A 15,940-nucleotide genomic window follows, 5' to 3' on the forward strand; every position below is an offset into this window, starting at 1 on the left:
TAAATACATTATATAAACATAATCATTTACTGAAAAAAATATTTTATTACACTCTTACAGTACTGCAGCCAGTGTGATTCAAGATAACACAAAAGTAAAATAATATGTTAGATATTTATAAAAAATCAAAACCATTAAATTAAAAATGTAATACATATTAATTTTAAAATATGCATGAAAAAAATGTTTTATATAATCATGAATATACTCAAGATTTAAAAAAAATCCACAAACTTTGCAAGAACAACAGGGGGAATAATCACACAGGAAAACATTTGTAATCTTACTAAAAATAAAATGACATGTTTTCCCTTATGGTATCAAAGCTCTGTATGGGCAGTGAAAGGATGCACAACTTCCTCAGAGTACAGATATCTAGCATTCAAATAGTCTTTCCAGCTGAAACAAATGGTAGCAAACTGTTTTAATATTGTAAATTCAGGATATCATTGTCAGAATATAAACATCAATTTTGTTATCTAACTTTTGTTTGAGTTTTTTTTTTTTTTCCACATTCAGGTTCCACCCTTGTTTGCCTTCTTGTTATTACAGCCAGCAGGTTAGTGCCAGACTGCATAAATGATAACAGTTAGTAGATTTCATTACAATATTTACATTATTCTGCATGTACATGTTGCTGTGAGGCTTTAATGAGCTGCACTTTAGATTAGCACTTAGGGGGGGATTTATATTTACATTCTTTTAGGGATCTAAACTTTGAGCTTTACTGTATGACAATTTATACATTCATTTATTTATTTATTTATTCAGTACTGTCTTTTTTTTTTCAGGAAAGGAAAAACAGTATCAATACTGCATCCAGATTATCTTGTATAGTATTCTGCATAAGAAAAAAACATCAATTTAGTGTTTAATTAGAATTTCTGCAATACTTATGATGAAAAGATGCAGGTTTATATTAGATGTATATCTTAGAATACAGTCCTTCCATGCAAATCATCAGATTAAGTTAACTGAACAGGTAAAAAAAAAAATCAATGGAAAAAACTTTAGATGACTCAAAACAGAGTGCTGTGTAGAATTATAAATATCCTCTATGGGACTAATTTCCACCGAGGTGTTGTTTTAAAGTAATTGTGCATAAAATGAAGCATTTTTAACAGAGATTCTGTAATTTTCTACATGATCTGCTTTCTAATTTGGTGCAGAAACCTATAGATGTTAATTATGACCCCTTGGTTAGAGCATTTTGATCTTGCACCTTGACTGCTCTGGTAACTGAAACTATACATCATAAAAATATTTGTATGGGAGGCGAAAGAATGCAATTTCCTTTTTGTTACGTACGTTCCTGTGCAAAGATAACTTTCTGAGGCAGAGATGTGTTTTCAAAATAAAAAATGTAGCTATGGATGCCCTGGTGGCGTGAGGGTAAAATACAAAGCCCATTCTCAGAGGCCTTACTCCTTGGCTCCACTGTCCTGCGTTTAAATCCTTTGGCTATATGCAGGTCACAGTTTTTGTTGGTGTCTAAACCCCAAACTGCAAACATTGAAGACGTGCATCTCTACCAAGCATCTGTTAGGATGCAGTTTTTCCACATTAATGTTATTTTTCTTGAAGCCAGAAAGTTGTGTGTGTGATTTCATCTCACCCTTTGCTACATGTGCCAAGCTGTGAAATGGTGTATGTGAACATTGCTAGGTGAGGTAAGGGTTTTAGATGTCATTGGGACTAGAACTTTATATATTTCATCAATTTACCAGCGTATTTTCAAAGATCTGGACTATTTGTGTGGAATAACAGCTGCCTGCTGCAAAGCTAGTGGTGATTTTGAAGAAAGACATGAAATAGGGAAAACAGTAATGCTGCTAGTTTCCCCAAAAAATGTCAACAAAAACTAATGACTAGACTGCATTCATAATGTAACATGTTTTGATTCCAAAATAATCACTCTGAATTTAACAAGTATTATTTCCCTCTAAAGAACTTCCATTCCTATTGTGCAACAGGGCTGTGGCACACTTAGGAATCTCTGCTTAGTTATTGGGGGCAGAGTGAAAGCAGGGAAGTTACGATTTAGCACGCAGTCGGCAACCCATGAGAGCAACTAAAGACACACAGTAAATACCTTCATCTCTTGGGTGAAAATACCACAATGTTAGAGAATATAAAGACATTTCAAGTGTTTTCTTCACTACTATGAGAAAACAAGATCCATTAGCAAAAGGACTATTTGACATATTCAGCTCCTGTTTTAATGTGCATTAATCTTTTCAGGATAGAAACCACCAGCCAGGATACATTTTACTTCTTCTGTGTGAGGCCCAGATCTGCTGGGTCGGATGGTGTCTCTATATACATATTTTGCATGCTCTGCTTGGTAAATGTTAAGCAAAAATTCAAGCATACCAGAAAAGCTGAGATATCTTTATTCAAAAATAGGTGTAGGATGAACAATTTTAAATAAAATCTATTTTGTTGACTTTAATTAAGAAATTCTACTAAGATACAGTAAAGTATTTTACATTCAACCATTTGCAATACACTGTTTTTAGAATATGTTCCCAAATCAGATTAGTTGCACTAATGTTGTTTTCTAACCAAAGTGGATAGTCGTATTTCTGTTATGTGCTTGATTTTGCACACATTTTCTTTAGGTGATTAGATTTCCCTTCACTCTTTTCATTGAATACATGTACTTCAGGTTTTATAATTTCCACATGTAGAAATGTTTTATTCCTCAAAAACATTACAAATGTCCCCATCCCTGCCTCAATTGTGAGAATATTATTTTTTTTAAGAAGAGCTCTGATTTCCATAGGTAAAAAACATGCAGGGTTTTATTTCACTTACCGTTAGCTGGTGGAGAGGTTCGGCTAAGGGAAATTCAGTGACCTCATCATCAGGAGCAGTGATATGCAGGAAATCAACATGTTTCGGTCTTGATGGATGAAAAAGAGACCTACAACGAGACAAAGACTCCTCCACCTCCTGCTGCCAGATCTCCTCCTGTCTCTGCAGGGCTTCATCTGGAGATAACAAGATGCACACCAGCACTAAGATAGATACCTTGGTGAATAAACATGTGTTATTCCCAAGCTTAAAGACTTTTCATGCAGTTTTTCAGGAAAAATTATATATAGCAGAAAACCATTTTATTTCACAACAGTAGTAGTAGTTCTTTGATCGTCAGACACCAAGACAGACCTCTGCAGTGCAAGCTTTTATGTGCTGAGTTTAGGTACATGTCTTTACCAAAGTTCAAAAACAACAAACTTCAGCAAATATAAAACACCTTGCATTATTTTAAGCTGTGATACTGTGTGAGCAAAAGAGGAACTATAGTTTGAAATTAAACTTGATTTAAAACTAGGTAGTTTCAATTGGAGTTGCCAAATATAAGATAAAACTATATAATGAGAGCAAGAAAACCAGCTCCTCAGAAGTTCATTGATGATTTTCACCATGGATGTCCCATCTAATGTAAACATGCCTGTACCTTTAAGATATCCATCAAAGTGTCTGAACCAATCATTCCTCCCAAACCAAAATTTCCTCTCTTTACAAATGTCTAACTGCCCCTTTCATAAAACATTTTTAAAACGTATACCCAACATTTTTATGTTGGTCTAATCCAGGATAGATTCAGTCTACATGACGGAACACAAAACAGCAAGGGGTTATTACTGTCAGACTGCCAAACATCCTCCAACCTTTCAATGACCGCGAGGAGACTGCAGAACCAGACCGGAGCAGATAACCAGGCTGCCATCGGAGCATTACAAACACTGTTTTTAATCAATGTGTAAATCTGACAGTCAGGACTCAGCAGGGTGCCCCACTTCCCTCTGATGTTCACTGGGGTGAGCAACCATTAAAAGTCAGTCACGTTGTTTCACCCACACTTTTGATCCTGTAACCCTGGGAAAACTTTTCAAAGGAATTCTCCCAAATTGCCTCTTTAGTGTACTATGTTCAGAATGACTAAAGAGCATCGGATTTTTCCAGCTGAAACTGAAAAGACGGTACAATATGACCTTAAAAAAACAGATATTTTATCCAGTTTGATGTAGGACATCATTAATTAGCTACTTAATGCATTTATATCCATGTTTCCTTTAAAATATTGGGATTTCTTCCCTCAACTTAAAGCCACAACCAAATTAAATTTGAGCATCAAGTACATGCTTTTCAGTATTTTTATAATTATTCATCAAAAGCAAACAAAACTGCACTTGTACCTTTCATTCAGTTATAAGCTTTAGTTTTATTGAGCTTAAACCTGCCAAAAACTAAAATTATATATATTGAACCTAACTTTAATAAAGGTTTCCAGGCATTTGCTTGTTTGCATCCCTAAACAAATGGGCTCCACAGTGCAGCAGTGGCTAGAGCAGCGGCCCGCTTTCTACATGGAGTTTCTATGTTCTCCCTGCGCATGCGTGCGTTCACTCCGGGTACTCCGGCTTCCTTCCACAGTTCAAAAACATTACTGTTCATTGGTTTCTCTAAATTTTCCTTAGGAGTGAGGGTGTACGCGAATGGTTGTTTGTCCTGTTTGTCAATAAGGCATAAGCGTGACAGAAAATGGATGGACGGCATCCTTAAACATAGTTTGCAGAGAGTTCAGAAAGGATAATTAAATATCTAATTTAACTCCTAACAATTAGGTCGAAAAGCCAGACAAAAACAGGTCTGTTTTTGTTCAGTCTTCAGACAAATTGGCAGCAACACGGAGGGAGCTGTCAGACTAAAGCTTTTGTGGCATGATGAACGATCCTACTCATAGTTAACATTTAATTTAAAAAAAGCCAACACTGCTTAACTACAAAAGCAGATAACAGAAAAACACAGTAATGGCAATGTCATGCTCTGGAGTGTTTTTCTTTGTAAAGATGGAGGAAATCAGAAAGAGATTCAAATAGAAATCCTATAAATATGCCGGGTCACCTGATGAAATCTGTGGTCAAGTAACGTCTGTTCTCATTGTGAGACAAATTTATATAAACTTTCTCAGGTAGAGTGAAGTAAAGCGAAGGTCTTAATATATGGTTTTCTGATACAGTGAAAGGGGTTACGCAAAGAGAACACCCCCCAAAAAATGAAGAAAAAATAAATATATATCTCACATTTGAATCACAAAATAGATGAGCAAAAATAATTAAGAAATGTATAGTTTGTCATGTTTAAAATAAAGAAGAGTTATATTTAGCTATGTTTGGGATATCAAAGCTCTTGTTTATTGAAGCAAATGTGACATTTTAACTTGGATTGTCTGAACTTGTGTTCATAGAGATTAACACCTTAAACAAATCTCTCCAAAGTAAATTTCCTTAAACTTGTTTAATTAAATGCTTCTCTCTTAAACAGATAAAGTATGGGAAGTACAAAAGTTTTTTTTTTACCAGAAGACAGCAGATAATCTTCCTTCAGCTGTAGAGTTGACCGCATTAACTTCTCCTCTTCGGGCCCCAAATCCTTTTCAGCCCCCCAAGGGTTTGTGGTGACCTTTTTACAGCCTTGAGCCTCCAAGATGTCCCAAAGCTCTTTTTCTGAATCGGTCATTTCCTTTTTCCTCTTGGATACGTCTGCATTTTGCCAGTCTGTCATATTGGTCAAGCTTGACGTGAGAGGAGAAGACAGGATGGGGGATAGACTTTCCAAGCTGCTAGATGTCGAAAAGGTGGGGGACGGCGCAAGGGACCTATCCTCTCTACCCGACACACTGTAGGAATGGATATGCGATGTAAGGGGACAGTTGAAGTCATGGAAATTAGACGTTTTCATCTTGGTCTGATCTTTATCCTCTGATTTTCTTGCCTTTGTCCAGGTCATGTTCAGACTCTGAGCATTATCATGAGCACAAAGCTTCCCGGCTTCTTCTGCTGATGCCCTATTTTGATCTTCTAACCAGCATGTAACTTGCTGTAAAACTTCTGAAGAAGCAAACATGAAGCTGTCATCCTCCTCATGACCATCTGTGATCCAGTTTGAGCTGGTAAGACTGACCTGGCGTAAGATCTCCTCCACCTCCTTGATCTTTCCTATCACTCTCTGTGCTGCAGCATCTTGACATGGCTTGGTGTCAGCCTCTTTAGTTTTCTCTTTCTCATGTTTCCAGCCTGCAATCTCACTGTTCTGTGTTTCGGTGTTCAGATTTAACACAGAGTACATCCCATTGTCGTACTCAGAAAGGTCAGTGTCAGACTCAGTCAGACAGCTTTTTGCATTGGAAGATAAAATCTTCCTTGAGGAGGAGAAATGGCTTTTTATGCTGAGAGTTCTTTGTAAACTTTCAGGAGAATCTCTGGGTAGCTTCGCTTTCCAAACTGGCTTTAACAGCTCAGATGAAGTCCTTGCTTCCTCCCTTTCTCTACCTGTTCCTCTTTGACTTGTTTTATCTGTTGCTTGAAGGTCCACTATTTGGCACTTTCTCCGTCGCCCTGAGCCTGGTGTCCCCCCTAGATTATTGGACGCCTCCTCCACCTGCCGCCTCCTCTTTCGAGGAATATAGACTCCTGGTGATATTTGTAAGGCATCCCAGCCCTCCATATAATATTTTGGTTTCAGCTTTGTTGCCTGTTGGTTTCCCATCTCTATAAAGGTCTGACACTCTGAGGAAGACTTTAACCAGCAGTTCTCAGAGGAATCATCCAAAGCTTGAAGAGTATCTCTAAGGTCTGTGAGACTGAATTTGTCTGCTTGCTCATGCTTCGTTGCTTCAGCTGGACCCTCCTCTTCATGCTGAGAGGATGGAGTTTGTTGGGTGTATGAATAAGCATCAGAGGGGGTAGATGGGCCCCAGGAGACAGACGAACTTTGACAGATTTTCTCTTTAAGAAGTTTATAAAGGCTTAAAGAAGAATATGTACTCTCCATGGTGTTTTATGCAGGTGATGATGGTTAGACCTGTAAAAAAAAATAAAACTTAATGCACTTTATGTTATTAGTCATTGTCTATGAATTACATTTCCTTGGGTTGGTAGAATTAGTTAATCTCCATGTAGCCTACCGACCAGCTTTTTATAATTAATAAAGGTTTTAATTAAACAGAGGTCAGAGCTATTAGAACATTCTCACAGCCATAATGTAGGTCTACCTTTTCTAGTCAAAAACAGTTTTGATGCATGCTTGGGATCACTGTCCTGTTAGAACACCCAACTGTGCAAACTTCATCTTAAAGTCTCAAAATGTATGTTTGGGAGAAAGTTGGAGGATATAGATGTTGTTTGCCATTGTCATTAACTCACATACTTTGCACAATGCACCTTTACCTCTTACAATAAAATAGCCTCACAGCATGATGGTTCCATCACCTTTTTTTAGTCGGTAAGTCTCCTCTGTATTCTTTATTACAACAGTCAAATTGCTAGGTCTTCGTGGATGGTGTTTAGTGAGAGAAGTACTTGTTTTGCAAATTGAAAGTTGTTATGATTTATTGTGGAGCAGTTTCTGGCGTTTATCTTATCTTATCTTATCTTATCTTATCTTATCTTATCTTATCTTATCTTATCTTATCTTATCTTATCTTATCTTATCTTATCTTAAGAAGGTCCCAAGTTGGACTCCCAGCCTAGGGTCTTTTTACATAGACTTTGCATGTTCTCCCTGTGCATGCATGGGTTCTCTGTAGAAACTCAGACACTGAGGTCGATTGGTGACTCTAAATTTTGCTTGTGTTTGCATGTTTGTGTGTCTTTGTGCAACCCTGCCAGGACGAGCTGCTGTCCAGAGTGTACCCCACCTTTGGAAAGCAGATTGTCACCCTGACAGAGAAGTGTTAGAAGATTAATGGATAGATAGGGTCCTGTAATGTGTAGATGAGCACCTGCTTAAGACATTCAGCCCTAAGCCTACTACTCCGTACTGTATAGATATGTGGGTTAGTGATGTTCTGATCTGATATTAATATCAGATATCTGTCTGATATTTGCCAAAAAACTAACATTGGATTTTAACGGCCGGCATCTAGAAACACTCTACTTCTGTTAAAAGTTTCTGCAACTCACAATTTTACAAGGGATAATTGTTTTTAAACATTTTATTGTTGACTTTTGTTCCTTGTTTTAGTAATATTAATTGATCAAACCTTTTCTAACATTCTACTGTATAAAATAAGATAAATAAGTAACAAAAAACTTTTTTCTTAAAGATGCAATATCGGCATCCTTTCGGAAATGAAAAGTTGTAAGGACACCATTACAGTGATGTGTGTTTTTATGAGTGTGACTGGTTCAGGGTGGCTGTAGTGTGAAGAAGTGCAAGTATGACTAGAAAAGTCTCTATGAAATCTTTCTATTTGTGTTTCCAGACCTTAAACTTTTTTCAGAGGTTATTTGTCTATTTGAGCAATTGCAAAGTCCAACAGAGCTCAATGGTGTCTGTTTTTAAGGATGCTTGTTTGTTAAAAAAAACTTTCTGATTTAAAGGAGAAGTAACTTTTCTTTTTCTTAGCACACTGACACTGATGTGCACCAGCCATTTCCCCTTTCATGGCAGATCTTGATACTGATGCCATCTGGTTATTTTTTCAAATAACCACAACTATTTATTTTAATCAGAGAGAATCCGTCAAATAGGTCAAACTTAACAGAACTATGATTAAAACTGGTTTTGGGATGAATAAAACAAGCTAACAAAAAAATTACGTATTGGAACTGCATTGATGTAGTGCCAGAATCAGCCTGTGTTTGGGAGTAAAATTAGCAAATAGACATTTAACCAAATATTATGTGGTTGTATATTATATTAAATAAAATCATCATGGTGCAAGCAGTCCTTGTTTTTTAACCATGTGAGTTGTTTGCTATTTTATAATTCAATCCAGAAATTATAATGGGTCAACTAAAATATAGGAAGCAAACAATGAATAAGACCTTCAACTTATGGGAAAAAACATTAGCACCACATTACAATAGCAAGTTATTAGGACTCTTGGATTTTTGGGTTCAATACTGCACAATAGTAAGGCAGATATTCTGAATAATCAGTTAACAAAAAAGGTTCTTTTTGACTGTAATATACAAGAAAAAAAAACAACAGGTTTAACATATAGATTCACTTACCTTTAGGAAATCAGCATCCTAACTCGCAGAGGCAGCTCATTGTTTTTCTGTAGACCAGCTGTGATGCTCAAGTGAGCAGAGGGATGTGTCTACCTCCTGCAGGGATACTTCCAGCTTCTAGCCAATCATCAACTCAGGATGTAAATGTATACATCTCCCATTGGTTTATCCTCCAAAGTTAGCAGGTACTAATCCCCCAGAGTGGAGAAAAGAAACAGACGGAGGGGATTTGCTTCAATTAGTGAAGCAGTGTAATCTTCTGGACTTCAATCAGTGCTTTAATTATAAGTCGGTCAGTGTGTCATTTGCTCATTTTTCAGAAATTAAATTTTCTCATAGTAAAATTAAAATAAACGATACCAGTGGGGGTGAAGTCACATCTGCTTGGCTGAAGTTTACTGATCATTGGCTCTTATGAGGTCAGATGAGCCCCATGCTGCTCAGCAAAGAAAGCTAATCTGACCGCAGACCACCTGCCGCCATGGGATCATTGTCATTTAAACCAGGCAAACAACAACTCATGTGTTTGATACAAGGAGAACTTCAAATACCTTTAAAATGGGAACTTTTAAAAGATTATCTATTCCTCTAGAACAGTTATAAGTATCAAAGCAGCAGCTTTCACAATTCCTCTATGACTTAGTTAGATTTGACCTTACGTTGCTTTAGATAAATAGTTGTTTCTCCTTAATGGAGCATAAATGAAAAATTCAGCTTACAGAATATAAATTAATTCTGTTTTCACTTAAAAAAATAAAAGTGTCATAGAATACAAGATTAATCTTTATTTGAAGTACACCACACAACCACTAGATAGCACTCATGTAAAGACAGAAAGAATTATTTGAGCCTGGTTTTGTCCTCCCCAGTTATGTATTTTCATATAAAAAGGAATGCAGTACTGCATTGTAACACATTTCTGTAGTAATAAACAAACAATAACGTGTAAATTTTGCAAAGATATCATTTTAATCTTATATACACACCATAATACATTTCTGGCAGCAATGGCAGCCATTATTATACTATACATTTCCAATAAAATACATACTAAGTAAAATGTTTGTGCTGTCAATAATAGAGTGACTTTTTTTGAACATTATTTTTCCATTTTCCCCCCCTCTAAACAGAAATATTTTATCTTTAAATAGTTTAGATACTTAAAAAACAGCTCCTATAATAAAGATTAAGCAATAAATTTATCTGCAGGTATAAACTCAGAAATGTATTTATTTGTTTTGTATAATACTTAATGTGCATTCGTTTGTGAAATGTTATTAGGAAAAGCAGAATTTTTGTTTTCAAATAAAGACTTTTAGGCTGCTTAAAGGTTAGGTGATTTGTTCTAATGATACGTTTTTATACATTTAAACACAGCTGATGATTATAATTTTTAGAATGAGAACTGGACTATTTCTTAATTTACAGAAATTAGTTCTTAAATGAAAAAGTAAAAAGGAAAAAAAAAAGTATATTACTTTTAATTTCAAAATGTGGCCAAACAGACAAGAAAATCAGTATGAAAAGGTCTGTAGAGGTGAATCCCTGATGTCTAAAATATAATGAATCAATATATGAAAACACAAATGAATTGTTCTAATGTAGTAAAAGTAACAGATTTATATGATTGCTTTTGAATGTGACAGAAAATTGGCCTCAAACAAATAGATCCTGATAGCTGCCCTGGAAACTAGCACAGCAGCTTTACAGTACAGACACTTGATGTCTGACATTTTGTCAGCCTTAAAAAGACAATTTGTTCTTCTTAGATTCAGACCAGCAAGATAAAAAGATTGGAGCTCTTACCATGTATATTATTGAAGTATTTAACTCAGTGTGATGTGATCCATTTAGTGTAGTGTTCCCAGTAGCCTGCCTTCCTGCATCATGATGTCTCATCCAGCTTAGCAGCCACTGATATCACTTGAAATGTTTGCTGTTGCAACACTCCTTTTGCATGCATTACTACATCAGTGCAGGGTGGCATGATGACATGCAACATGTGGCTGTGCTATTATGCTGAGAAAGAACAGATGCGAAGGCAAATTTTGGCTCAGTTGTATAAAACTCCTTAACTGAAATTGAAATATATCCCTATTTTTATTTATGCAGATTTTATCTAAATTATCTTATTAAAAGAATCACTCAAATGACCAAGCTTTTCAATGATACACTAAATAATTGGGTTGCACCAATATAATAAGACTTGCCTGCAAACACCTCTGGGTCTGTCTTAACAATCATTCACAATTGTATCCAATGTGGCGTCATTGTTTAATAAAAGGCATTGGAAACGCATCAGCACCAGAGGCATCACCCTCCCCTGTGCCCAGCTTCACCGGCTGCAGCGAGGAAGAGGAGGGTGTGTGGGTTTTGTGGATGAGTGTGGGGTTTGTAAAAGGAGAGGAGGGCTGCCCTATATGGCTCTGGATGAGCTCTATGCTAATATCAGCTTGTAAGGCTCAGTTTGCGTTTCTGCTGGCAGTCAGCGGTGGCTTCCAGAGTCTGAGGAGGCTCCTTCACAGCCATGGCTGAGGGCGGAGAAGGGGAGGATGAGATCCAGTTCTTGAGAACTGTAAGTAAAAAGAAATGCTTCATATTCAATCCTTTCCAACAGGATGAATCGTTTCCGCGCAGTCTCGTTTGCAGGGTCCCACAAACACTATAAAATCAAATAAAGTGTCTTTCTGCGGAAGTTATCGGATCGTAGGTGCCGCTTGTGCGTCTGCACAATTGATGAGAGTGGAAGTCGCCGCAGGTTGCACGCGGCGCCCCGCGGCAACGGCGCACCTGATGCAAGCTGCAGGGACGAAATAATTAACCTTATCGTGGGAGAATCCACGCACCTTCCCCTTAATTCAATCTATACGCAACCCCTGACTTATTTAATGAGTAGCGCTGAGGGATTTATTTGAGCCACAGCAGGTGATCCCTGCTGTTTTGACTTTTTATGGGCGCATTCACCTCCTGGGGGAGAAGAGTTTCAAACCTAAGTTGCCCTTAACACGCAAACCGCCCTCCGCTGTGACTATTTTAGTTGTTTGACGCAGATTGATTACAGTGTCCCTCTCTGTGCGGTATTGTAAATGATATGACAGCTTGTGTGTTGGTGTGGTGGGAACAGATATAGTGGTGCCCTGACAGAGCACATCATCTTATTCTCTTTTGCTTATGAAGCTTTATTCCCAATGTGTTGCTGGAAGAGTGATATTGTCTAGGATTTGTCTACAATCTGCAGATTTATCCTGAAATATATATGTGCTTTTAGTCATGTCTTGATATCCCACTTTGGAAAAGATCTACATGTTATCTAATTGGATAGTTAAAATTATTTTGTAACATTTTAATAGTTTAATAGGTCATGTTATGCACATGGAAACTAATTTTGCACCTTTATATTTAACCTATCTAATACTGATTTTTAAAAAATGTATTAAAGTACAAGCATCTTACACAATAAAGTTCTTGTATTTTTTTTATTGAAACATTTTTTTTTTGTTAATCACTTTTAAAAGGTTTTAATTAAATTAGTCTTTTATAGCTATTCTTCTTTTGTCAAACTTGAATTATGGAGAGCTACATTTTGGAGCAATTAAGCTGTTTTATATGTATATATAGTGTTGTTTTTCCATTTGATTGAAAATAAAACTTGGATGATGCAACCAAGATGTTTCCATGAAGTAAAAATAGATTTTTTTTTTCCACCTAACCACAGTACTTCAGATATATGGAAGGAGGCAGAATGGATGCAGCAGTTTTTTGTGGAACATTCCCAATCCCCAATGTTAAATAGACATATGATAAGAGTAGAAACAGCAAATCCAATATTAATCATAAAAAAAAAGGATAACTCTCAGATAAAGATTGTTCTGGTCTATTGAATTGAATTTTAACAGCTTGTTGCCCTTTGATGAAAGCATTCTTCTTTAATTGCATCAGCCAATATCACCTGAATTACCCATCCTGCCACTAAACCAAAATGGTGGAAGAGTAACAGTTAGAACAGAAGAAAGACAGGTTTAATGATTTCTAATTATTTAACTTCCAACAGGGATCACAAGTAAAATGTGGCATTTTTGATCAAAAGAGACTCTGCTTTATTCTTATGGGACATTAAAAAAAAAACTCATCTCAGCTTGGATGATGTTGCATAGTTAACAATTCCAGAAGTTTAACTTACATGCTCAACTCATATTTAAAGTGCTCCTCTGTAATTTTGCCAATCTTTGTAGTATTTTTATGAAATCTTTCTTCAAGCTGTTGTTTTAGAAAATTCTAGCTAATCCTTACTGTTGTACCACATGTGAGCCCTGTTACATAAAGCAGGTTTAACAAACTCTGACTTAAATAATCAACTCTGAATTGATCTAGCCTAGGGTTGGAAACTTTGCATTTTTGGTTTCACAAACTCTAATGCAAGTGAGTTGGTTTAATCATTTCTGAGTAGGTCCACTCAGAGTTGCGCATGTGCCATGTGCATAACAAGTATGAAAAGCCATTATAGTGGAGCACCAATTCGAGAAGTCAGCATAACAACTGGCAACAGGGAGTACCTATTTCACACTACTGTATATAGAGATTTCCATGCAGAACCCTGAATATCTGATTGGCCATTGGTGGTACACGTTGCTGTGCAGTCACCAGCCACCATATTGGTACTTCCTAATTAGACTGGTCAGAATGTAAACAATACATGCACTACAGCATTGAACAACAAAGATTTTTTAATTTTCAGGGGGGCTTAAGAAATTCATCACTTTGACACACACTTGCTGTTTCATAGCATCAGTAGATTACTGTAATTTATGGTAAAAAATAGTTACATCACATTGCATATTCAGTATGAAGTCTATAAATCATGGAATATAACATATACAAATCCATTATAACAAAATGAATGTGTTAAAGGCAGGAAAGAGGATTCTGTGATGGAAGATATGTCCAACGGCTGTTTGTGTATTTTAGAATCGTGCGCATGTGTCAGTGCCCCCTCCTTTGTCAAAAGTTCTATACACTGGAAACGCCTTTGCCGGTAATTTGGTATTTCAACTAGAGAGGCAGCAAACTGCGAGGATGTACCTAGTCAGCAGGAAATATCCATAAGAAGAAGAGTTCTCTGCTGGCATTATCACTACAAGTTACATTTACAATTATGTCTACGGATTTAGACAAATTAATGCAGAAGCTAGGACCTGTTAATTGGCTCTTCTCAAACTAGCCACATGTAGATACAGCTAGGCTGCCCACACGGAAGGCAGGCTGCATATCCTTTGCTGTCAGCTGTCACTTTCATGTATGTTTTTTACTGTACATGTTTCATAATAATAAAAAAAAATACAGTACTTACTACAGAATTAAACGTAATTTACCTGTCCAGTAGAAGATTTGCGACCAAGGCATCTGTTTTCAGACCCTTTCGCTCCTTCAGGGCCGGCCATGTCTGAAAATAATCTCCTAAACACACAGTTGGCAGGACCTCATGGGGTTCCTCCTCACTTGGATTCTGTTTTCGATCTAACAGTAAATACTTGGTGCCTGTCTGAGCCATTTCGGATGTTATCATCACATTAAATGGGTGTTATTAGTGGTTATCAGTCCCATGGTTTCAGTTTGTGCCGCATTCCTACCAGTAGGCTCAGTATGTTATTATATAATGAATCCTAATCCTAACGGTAAAGTAATTTGCTTTTCTTCTGCCAATTTAATTAATCTATTTATGGGTAATCTAAATATAATTTTAGTAGTTTCTTATGTATTGTAAAAAAAGATATTCTCATGTCACTCATATTAAACAAACCCAAAACAAAATAATCTCATATCCTTTCACCCACATGCAGAGAAACCAATTCAGAGAGACCAGGGGAAAGGTTTAACAGGTTTATTGAAGAGATAATGCTGAATCAAGTATTGCTCTAAACACTGCTCAACCAGAACCGAAAAGTGAGGGGAAGTCACAGTGGTTAGTTCAGGCTCAGTAGGAAATTTGGTTCTTGAACTTGAAGAGGAGAATTTGGTTGCTGACTCACGTTTCCAGACAAGTTGTTGACTCTTTGACTCCAGTCTGTGTGCGGTAGTTCCAGTGTTTGTCTGATTTGGTGGAGGGCGGACAGTGTTTACCCAGAATTCGGTTGTTTGGAGGTGAACGGGGAAGCTGACTGCCACTCAGATTTACTGTGGCGCTTGAACGGGTCGAAGTGAAGATTAATCCCTTGCTCAGTGTGAAGCTCAAACGATCTCTTGAGGGGAAGTTGATTCAAACCTCCAGTTTAAATCCTCAGCTCAGTTTGAAGCTGAGATGATCCTTCCAGGGAAAGAAGGTCCGAAAACATCCAGTTTGCAGGATGACTTCCTGCCGAGAGGCAAAGACAAAAAAACAAGATTAAGACTCAGGTTGACAAGAACTCAGTTTGACTCAGCAAAACTCCGGCCTCTATTTCAGTGACCAGTTCAACAACGTGCTCATGGGTCTCTTGATGACACAAAGTGTGCACAGGGGTCTCTGGATGGAACAGAGTGGGCACAGGGGTCTCTGGACAGCACAGAGCATGGTCATGGGTCACTTGATGGCACAGAGCGTGCTCAGGGGTCTCTGGACGGCACATAGCATGCTCAGGGGTCTTTGGAGAGTGAACAAGGGATCTTACCCTGGAGATGGACAACTAAGGAGATCTGAGCGTGGAGAAAGGGAACAAGAAAGAGATCTGACCATGGAGAGGGAACATTAAAGGGATCTGACCCTGGAGAGGGAACACTAAATGGTCGGACTGAAAAGCAAGAACACTAATGGGATCTGATTGAGAAGCTAGGGCACTATGGGGATCTGACTAAGAAGCAAGAACAATAAGGGGGTCTGTGTGTGGAGAGGTAGGAGACCAAGAGGATCTGAGTGAGGAGGTAGGAGACCAAGAGGA

The 15,940-nt window shown here is 37.3% G+C and overlaps 1 protein-coding gene across 1 annotated transcript; it reads right to left on the minus strand.

Moving 5' to 3' along the window:
• Nucleotides 1-2,817: 2,817 nt before the first annotated feature.
• On the minus strand, nt 2,818-6,558 carry LOC107093658 (the record flags this gene model as incomplete). Its single annotated transcript, XM_015388849.1, has 2 exons — nt 5,370-6,558; nt 2,818-2,993 (listed from the first exon to the last, which is right to left on the minus strand). Coding segments are annotated over exons 1-2 (1,365 nt in total), but the record flags the coding sequence as incomplete, so codon positions are not given.
• Nucleotides 6,559-15,940: the final 9,382 nt, after the last annotated feature.

This window comes from Cyprinodon variegatus, unplaced genomic scaffold (genome assembly GCF_000732505.1).
Source record: "Cyprinodon variegatus isolate N-32 unplaced genomic scaffold, C_variegatus-1.0 Scaffold439, whole genome shotgun sequence".
Lineage (NCBI taxonomy): Eukaryota > Metazoa > Chordata > Actinopteri > Cyprinodontiformes > Cyprinodontidae > Cyprinodon > Cyprinodon variegatus.